This window comes from Erithacus rubecula (genome assembly GCF_903797595.1).
Source record: "Erithacus rubecula genome assembly, contig: scaffold_456_arrow_ctg1, whole genome shotgun sequence".
In the NCBI taxonomy this organism is placed as follows: Eukaryota; Metazoa; Chordata; class Aves; order Passeriformes; family Muscicapidae; genus Erithacus; species Erithacus rubecula.
In genome coordinates, this window is record NW_027635883.1 from 19,078 (window position 1) to 28,154 (window position 9,077).

The 9,077-nt window shown below is 58.0% G+C and overlaps 1 protein-coding gene across 1 annotated transcript; it reads left to right on the top strand.

Moving 5' to 3' along the window:
• Nucleotides 1-3,434: 3,434 nt before the first annotated feature.
• LOC306816238 (class I histocompatibility antigen, F10 alpha chain-like) lies at nt 3,435-7,542 on the top strand. Its single transcript, XM_079332711.1, is given in 6 exon segments — nt 3,435-3,525; nt 4,989-5,252; nt 5,641-5,913; nt 6,789-7,061; nt 7,154-7,264; nt 7,267-7,542. Coding segments are annotated over 6 exon segments (1,182 nt in total). The 5' UTR covers nt 3,435-3,458; the 3' UTR covers nt 7,461-7,542.
• The last annotated feature ends 1,535 nt before the right edge of the window (nt 7,543-9,077 follow it).

Consider the following 9,077-nt stretch of genomic DNA (forward strand, 5'->3'; position numbering starts at 1 on the left):
GACCCAAGGGTGTATTGTGACACCATGGGGCGTAACAGAGCCAAAGGGCCATTGTGACACCGTGAAGGCTCATACAACCAATGGTCCATTGAGACACCATGGGATCTCATGGTATCAATAGGTCATTGTGACACTGTGGGGCCTCATAGATCCCAGGTTCCATTGTGTCACTATAGGACCTCATGGAACCAAGGGGCCATTTTGACATCATGGAGCCTCATGTAACAATGGTCTGTGTGACTCCATGGGGCCATACAGAACCAAGGTGCCATTGTGACACCTTGGAACTTAACGAAACCAAGGAGCCATTTTGACATCATGGCCTCATATAACCAAGGGGCCAATGTGACACCATGGGACCTCACAGAACCATGTTGTGGCACCATCTGGTATGTCTGATCAAATTGGTCATTTTGACAACATGGACCCAAACAGAACCAAAGTGCCATTGTGACCCAAACCGGGCTCATGGAATCGATGGCCCATTTTGAACACCATGGGAACTCATGGAACCAAGGGGCAATTATTAACACCCTGGGGCCTAATAGAATGAAGGGGTCATGGTGACACCGTGGGGTCTCATAGAATTAAGGTTGTGTTGTGACACCATGGTGCCTAACAGAGCCAAAGGTCCATTGTGACGCATGGGGGCTCATAGAAGCAAGGGGCCCCTGTAACACCTAGAAACACATAGAACCTCATGGAATCAAGTGGCCATTGTGACACTTTGGTGCCTCATAGAACCAAGGGGCCATTCTGGAACCATGGGGCCTCTAAGAACCAAGGGGTGATGTAGACACCATGGAAACTATTGAAACCAAGGGCCATTGTTACACCATGAGGTCTAAGGGAAGCAAGGGGCCATGGTGTTACCTTGGGGCCTAAAAAAAGCATGGGGCCATTTTGACATTATGGAGTCTCATGGAACGACAATGCCATTGTGACACCAATGGACCACAAAAACCAAAGGGGAATTGGTACACCCCGGAGCCTAAGAGAACCAAGGTGCCATTGTGGCACCATGGATAGCAACATATAAAAGTAGTCATTATGGCAGCATGGGGAATCACCCCCAGATCTCCCAAATTTCCGTGTCCCCCCAGTTCTCCACTCCCGGCGCTTTCTTCAGGGCGGTCCCAGGGTATCCCAGGTGTTTCTCAGAGGGCTCCAGGGGGTCGCAGCGGGGATCCAGAGGGATCCAGAGGAATTCTCTGGAAATCCCCCTTCTCCCCTCCCCCACCGCGCTGCCTCGGTCACTTTCGCTTCCGCGTCCCAACCCGAGAGACCGAGATCTACCCAGCTATCCGTGACGTCACGGACACGTTGAGTTTCCATTGGCGGGCAGGAAATAGCGGCGCCAATGGCGGGGCCGCAGGCGGCTCTGGGGGCGGGGCCAGTTCTGGGGGCGGGGCCAGTTCTGGGAGCGGGATCGCAGCGGAGCAGCGCGATGGCTCCAGCGCTGGGGCTGGGGCTGCTCTTGGGGCTCCTGTGGGGCCCGGTGAGGCGCGACGAAAGGTCAGTGGGACCCCCCGAAACAGAGACCCCCCTGAATCGCAATTCCCGGGCACCGGGGACCCTCCTGAACTTCCATTTCCGGGCACCGGGAACCCCCCAACCCTCCATTCGCGGGCACGGAAACCCCCGAAATCTCCATTTTGGATCCTGTGACCCCCCGAAATCCACCTCCCCAGCAGCGGCCACACCAATGTACCCCCTTATCTGGCACGGAGACCCCCCTGTACCCCTATTTTCTGCTCACCAGCACCCCTTGAACCCCCATTTTCGGGCAGCAGAACGCCCTTGAGCCCCGAATTCCGGGAAGGAAACACCCGCTTAGCACACCTTCACCAGCACGGGAACCCCTGAACCCCCATTTTTGGGCACGGGGACTCCCCCATACTCCCTTCCCCAGCACCGGGACCCCCCTGCACTCCCTAATCCGGGGCTGGGATCCCCCCGCAGCCCCGTCAGTGCTCTGGGACCCCCCTGCACCCCCATTCCCGACCATCCCCACACCCCAGTTCCGCCCTTTCCCTCGGCTCTTGAACCCCCAGATCTCCCAAATTTCTGCATCCCCCGAGTTCTCCATTGCCGGCGCTTCCTGGGAGGGGGTCCCGGGGGTCTCAGCGGAGATCCAGTGGGATCCAGATGAATTCCCTGGAATTCCCCTTTACTCCCGTCTCGCTTTCGCGTCTCCCAGACCGCGTCCCCGGGATCCGCCCGCCCCTCCCAGCCCCAGCCCCCCTTTCCCGTGGCCCAGGGACACCCAGGACCCCCGTTCCTGCCTTTCCCAGCTCCCACTTTTCTCAACACTGGGGACCCCTGGAGCCCCTTTCCCGGGCACAGGGACCCCCTGGATCCCCCATCCCGCCTCTCCCGGTCCCTCCCTTGAACTTTGCGCCCTTCCCGGCTCTCCCAGTTTCGCTTCCTGACCCTTGGACGCCGCCAGACCCCCCAATCTCTGAGTCCCCCCCAGTTCTCCACCCCCTGCTCGTCCTGCGGGGGGGTCCTGGGTGGTCCCCGGGGGGATTCAGGGGAATTCCCAGGGTTTCCTCTGTCCCCTCCCCCTCCTCGCGCTCCCCCGGTCACTTTCGCGTCTCCCAAGCTGCGGCTTCGGGATCGGCCCCGGGACCGGCACCGGGACCCCCTGAACCCCCGTTCCTGGGCACGGGGCCCCCCCTGCACCGCCATTTCTAGACGAACCCCCCTTTCTGGGCACAGAGACCCCCTTGAACGTTTATTTCGGGGCACCGGGACCCCCCTGTACCCCCATTTCTGGCCACTGGGACCCCCCTGAACCACGATTTTTAGACACCAGCACCCCTTGAACCCCATAACTCGCAAAGAGACCCCCCCCTGAACCCCATTTCCTGCGCACCCGCATCCCCCTTATCCAGCCCCAGTGCCCCCCTGTGCCCCATTTCCCGGCCCTCCCCCTCTCGGGGACCCAGCCCCCCATTTTCCTTGACCTCGGGACCCCCTGAGCCCCCATTCCTGGGCATGGGGACTCCCCCCGCACCCCTTAATTCGGCATGGGGACCCCCTGCACCCCCTTCTCGGCCATCCCGCCCTTCCCAGACCCCAGACTCGCCCTTTTCCTTCACTTTGCACCCCCAGGTCTCCCAAATTTCCGTGTCCCCCTAGTTCTCCAGTCCCGGCGCTTTCTTCAGGGCGGTCCCAGATGTTTCTCAGAGGGCTCTAAGGGGGTCGCAGCGGGGATCCAGAGGGATCCAGAGGAATTCTCTGGAATTCACCCGTCCCCTCCCCCCCGCGCTGCCTCGGTCACTTTCGCTTCCGCGTCTCAACCCGAGAGACCGGGATCTACCCAGCTACCCGTGACGTCACTAACATTTTGAGTTTCCATTGGCGAGCCGGAAACAGCGACACCAATGGCGGGGCCGGAGGCGGCTCTGGGGGCGGGGCCAGTTCTGGGAGCGGGATCGCAGCGGAGCAGCGCGATGGCTCCAGCGCTGGGGCTGGGGCTGCTCTTGGGGCTCCTGGGGGACCCGGGGGGCGCGACGAAAGGTGAGGGGGACCCCCGAAACTGGGACCCCCTGAACTTCCATTTCCGGGTACTGGGAATCCTCTAACCCTTGATTCTCGGGCACGGAGAAACCCCTGAACCTACATTTTGGGTCCTGTTACCTCTCTATCACCTTTTTCACCAGAAAGACTCTCCTGAGACCCCATTAATGGGCACGGAGACCCCCCTGAACTTCTCTTTCTGCCCACCGGGAACCCCCTACCCCTCCATTCCCGGGCAGGGGAACCCCCGAAATCTGCATTTTGCCTCCTGTGACCCCCCTCGGTCCCCTTCCCCAGTACGGGCCCCCTTGTACCCCTTTTTCTGACACGGAGAACCCCCTGAACCCCCTTATCTGGGACCGGGACCCCCCTGAACCCCCATTCCCGGCACTGGGACACCCCCGAATCGCCATTTCCAGGCCTGGGACCCCCCCTGCACCCCCTTTTCGGGCATCCCGCTTTTCCCAGACCCGAGTCCCGCCCTTTTCCTTGACCTTTGGACCCCCCGAGCCTCCCAACTTTCCGTGTCCCCCCCGTTTTCCACTCCGGCGCTTCCCGAAACGGGGTCCCAGAGGGTCCCAAGGGTCTCAGGGGGGCCTCAGCGGGGATTCAATGGGATCCAGATGAACTCCCTGGAATTCTTCCTTTCCCCCGTCCCCTCCCCCACCGCACTCCCTCAATCTCTTTCCCGTCTCCCAGGCTGCGCCTTCGGGATCCGTTCGCCTCTCCCAGCCCCAGCCCCCCTATTCCCTCAACACTGGGGACCCCTGGAGCCCCTTTCCTGGGCACAGGGACCCCCTGGATCCCCCATCCCACCTCTCCCAGTCCCTCCTTTGAACCTTGGACCCTTCCCGGCTCTCCCCGTTCCGCTTCCTGCCCCCCCCAAATCTCTGCATCCCCCCAGATCTCCACCCCCTGCTCGTCCTGCGGGGGGTCTGGGAGGGTCCCTGGGGTATCGTGGACGCTCCCAGGGGGGATTCTGGGCTCTGGGAGCCCCCTGAATTCCCAGTTCCGCTGGAAAGGAAGGCACCTTCCTGCACTACCTTATCCAGTACCATTCCACCCCTGCACCCCCTTTCCCATCCATCCCGCCTTCCTCAGCTCCAGACCCACATTTTCCTTGACTCTGAGACCCTCTGGACCTCCATTCCTGCTTTTCTCAGCCTCCAGCCTCCCTTTCCCTCTGCATCAAGGACCCCCAAACGCCCCATTCCAGCCATCCCGGGTCTCCCCACATTGTTACCCCTCTTTCCTTGGCACTGGGGACCCTTGGACCCCCTTTCCTTGACACTGGGGTCCCCTGGAACCCCCATTCCTTGTATCCTGCTTTCCTTGACCCTGAGAGTACCCTTAGCCCCCATTCCTGGACACTGGGGTCCCATGCACTCCCTTCCCAGCTCTCCCAGTTCCCCTTTCATTGCTCCGTGACCCCTCAACCCCCCCAAATCTCTGTGTCCCCACAGTTCTCCACTCCCTACGCTACCTGCATGTGGCAGTGTCAGAGCCCAGCCCGGGGATCCCCCAGTTCATGGCCATTGGGTACCTGGATGGGATCCCCTTCTCACGCTACGACAGCGAGCGGGGCCGGATGGAGCTGCTGACACAGTGGATGAAGGATGGAGCAGAGCCGGAATATTGGGATAGAGAGACACAGATCTGCAAGGAGCACCAGCACGTGGCTGCCAGGAACCTGGAGACAGCGCGGGACCGGTACAACCAGAGCAGGGGTGAGTGGGGGGATCTGTGGGGCTGGGATGTGGATGGATGGGTTGGGATGGGATCCATGGGGCTGGGGTGGGATCTGTGGGGTTGGGATGGGATCTGTGGGGCTGGGGTGGGATCTGTGGGGCTGGAGTGGGGATCTATAATTCTTGAATGGGATTTATAGGGCTTGGATATGGATTCACAGAGTGCCAAGGGGCTGAGATGGGGATCCATTGGGCTGGTATGGGGTATCTTGTGCTGCATGGGTTAGGATGGGATCCATGGGGTTGGGATGGGATCCATGGGGTTGGGATGGGATCTGTGGGGCTGGGGTGGGATCCATGGGGATGGGATGGGATCTGTGGGGCTGGGACACAATTCCATGAGTCTCTGTGGGTACAATCCCCCCAGATCCCCGCACGAGGATGCAAATTTACGGCTGTGACCTCCTGTCCGACGGGAGTGTCCGTGGATCTTACCGGATTGGCTACGATGGATGGGATTACATCTCCTTTGACCTGGAATCCAGGAGATTCGTGGCAGCCGACAGCGCTGCTGAGGTCACCAGGAGGCGCTGGGAAGATGAGAACGAGGCTGAGAGGGTGACTAATTACCTGGGGCACATCTGCCCGGAGTGGATCCCGAAATACGTTGGATATGGGCAGAAGGAGCTGGACTGCAAAGGTGGGAGCAGAATTCCTGTGGGAAAGTGGGATTTGGGAATGGAGGACTTGGGAACAAGGTAATTCCTGTGGGAATTCCACGGACAAATCTCCCCCCCATCCCATTGCAGTGGGAATTCCATGGGCAGATCTCATCTCTATCCCATTCCCATGGAATTCCATGGACAGGTCTTACCCCTGTCCCATTCCCATGATATTCCATGGGCAGATCTTACCTCTATCACATTCCTAATAAATTCCATGGGAAAATCTCACCCCCATCCCATTCCCATGGAATTCCATGGGCAGATCTCACCTCCATTTCACTCCAGTGGGAATTCCATGGGCAGGTCTCACCCACCCCCATCCTGTTGCAGTGGGAATTCCCTGGGCATATCTCACCCCCATCCCATTCTCATGGAATTCCATAGGCAGACCTTATCTCTCTCCCATTCCTATGGAATTCCATGGGCAGATCTTATCCCCATTCCTGTGGGAATTCCCTGGGCAGATCTCACCCCCATCTCCTTCCAGTGGAAATTCCATGGGCAGGTCTCACTCCATCCCACTGCAGTGGGAATTCCATGTGCAGATCTTACTCCTATGCCCTTCCAGTGAGAATTCCATGGACAGATCTCACCCCTGTCCCATTGCAGTGGGAATTCCATGGGCAGATCTCACCCCCATCCCATTCCCATGGAATTCCATGGGCAGATCTCACCCCCATCCCATTCCCATGGAATTCCATGGGCAGATCTCACCCCCATCTCATTCCCATGGAATTCCATGAGCTGATCTCACCCCCATTGCATTCCCATGGAATTCCATGGGCAGATCTCACCCCCATCCCATTCCCATGGAATTTCATGGATGTCTCTCACTGTTATCCCATTCCAGAGCCCCCTGATGTCCATGTGTTAGGAAAAGAGGAACACGGGATGCTGATCTTGTCCTGCCACGCGTACGGATTCTACCCCAAGGCCATCGCGGTCAACTGGATGAAGGGGGATGAAATCCGGGATCAGGAGACGGAGTGGGGCGGGGTCGTTCCCAACAGCGACGGCACCTTCCACACCTGGGCCAGGATCGAGGCGCGGCCGGAGGAGCGGGAGCAGTACCGGTGCCGGGTGGAGCATCCCGGAATGTCAGAGCCCGGGATCTTCGCTTGGGGTGAGGCTGGGAATGTGGAATGTGGGAACTGGGGAGTTGGAATTCCCAGATGGGGATTCCCCTCCTCCTCCTCATCATCCCACAATTCCCAGAGCCGACATCTGGTGGGAATCTCACTGTGGTGGTCGCTGTGTCCATTGTTGCCATCATCATCCTCATTGTCCTCATTGGATTTGTCGTCTGGAAGCTCCAAACCGGTAACACAAGGATGGGGGTCAGGAAGGGGCACAGATCCACCCAGCACTGTTCTGGGAATCCTGTGCCACCGACGCTGATCCCACTGTCTTTCCACAGGGAGGAAGGACGGGAAGAAATATAGCATGGCAGCCAGTGAGTACCAGTGGCGGATCCAGCTCTGGATCCCCTCCATGTGGATCCCAGGATGGATCCTGGGGTTAATCCCAGTGTGTGATCTGTGCTGGAATCTCATGGATCTTCTCTTTCTGCAGGAAATGATGTGGGAGCAACGGCTTGACCGCAGGTACGGAGTGGGGTCAGGGTGGGATTCCAGAGGGGGACTGGGACAGGATGGACAGATTGGAATCAGGGAGGGATTCTGCATCAGAGGAGGGATCCAGAGCAGGATCAGATGGAATCATGGAGTGGGATCGGGGCTGGATTCTGGAGCAGGATCAGTTGGGATGATGGATGGATGGATGGATGGATGGATGGATGGATGGATGGATGGATGGATGGATGGATGGATGGATGGATGGATGATGGAAGAGTGGACAGGCCAGGATTGGTGTGGGATGAATGAGACAGGATCAGGTTGGGATTCCAGAGTGGGTTTGGGTGGGATGGATGGAGCAGGAGTGGGCAGGATCCAGTTGGATCTGGAGCAGCTCCTGCTCTCCATGGGCTCCAGCCAGGCCCATCCTGTGGGATGGGGACAGGGACAGGGTGACACAGTGACCCTCTCTCATCCCAGCAGCAATCACTGCCTGAGCAATCCATGGAGCTGGATCTAGCTCCTTCCCTCTTCCCAGGAAACTGAGGCTTTCCAGCAGAGCTCCTCCCCGTGCTTTTACCCACCCACAGCTTCTGCTAATGGATCAATTTCCCATTTTGGCTTCTTTAAAGCCAAGAATCACAAACATTCCCAATGCTTTAGTTCTGGTGTGAAATTATCCTGCTTTGGGCAATAAATCCTGCTTGGGGCAATAAATCCAGGTGTCCAAGTTTAGGACAAATTTGGGGAAAAAAGAGCTCCAAAGGGCCCCCCCCCCCCTTTTCTTTTTTACAATTCCTTCCTTCAATGAGCTCAGAAAGAATTGTTCTTGTGGTGAAAATGGAAAAAACTTTTATTAACAAAAATACAAAAGAAACACTCCCCCAACCCAAACCCAGATGAGACGAACCCAGCCGGTCCTCGCCGGGGAGAGTGGCAGAGCCTCCCAAGCCGACCTCCAGCAGCGGCCCCCGAAGTCCAGATCCTTGTCCTCCGGAGTCGGTGCAAATCCCTGGAGCAGGGAGAAGGGAGAGAGGGGGAGGGGCAGCCGGGAGCAGGCCCAAAGCAAGCCCAAGACAAGCTAAAGCGAGCCCAAGACAAGCAAAAGCAAACCCAAGACAAGCCAACACGGGGGCACAGACAAAACAGCTGGGGGAAAAGGGAAAAAACGGCCAAAGAAGCCAGGGGAGGGGGTCACAGCTGAGCAGACGGCAGAGAGCAAGACACAGCCCACAACCGAAGCGCAGCAAGAGAGAGAGAGCCGGAAAACACCAGCCTAGATAAAACCATCCGAGGGAGGGACCGGCAGCTGCACGGGGGAAGCAAGGAGAGGAGCCAGTCCAAACATCAGCCCATAACATTCCACCCCTTATCCCACATCGTGATCATTGACACACGATTGGGATACACACTCACTAAACACGATATGGAAATTTCCTGACTTGCTTAAACCTTCAATACTTACACATTTCTTTCTATTCATAGAATCTAGTATACAATGGTGGCAACACTCAAGAATAACATTTGTCTATACTTCATCCTATAATCAGATCTCCCTGAGGTAC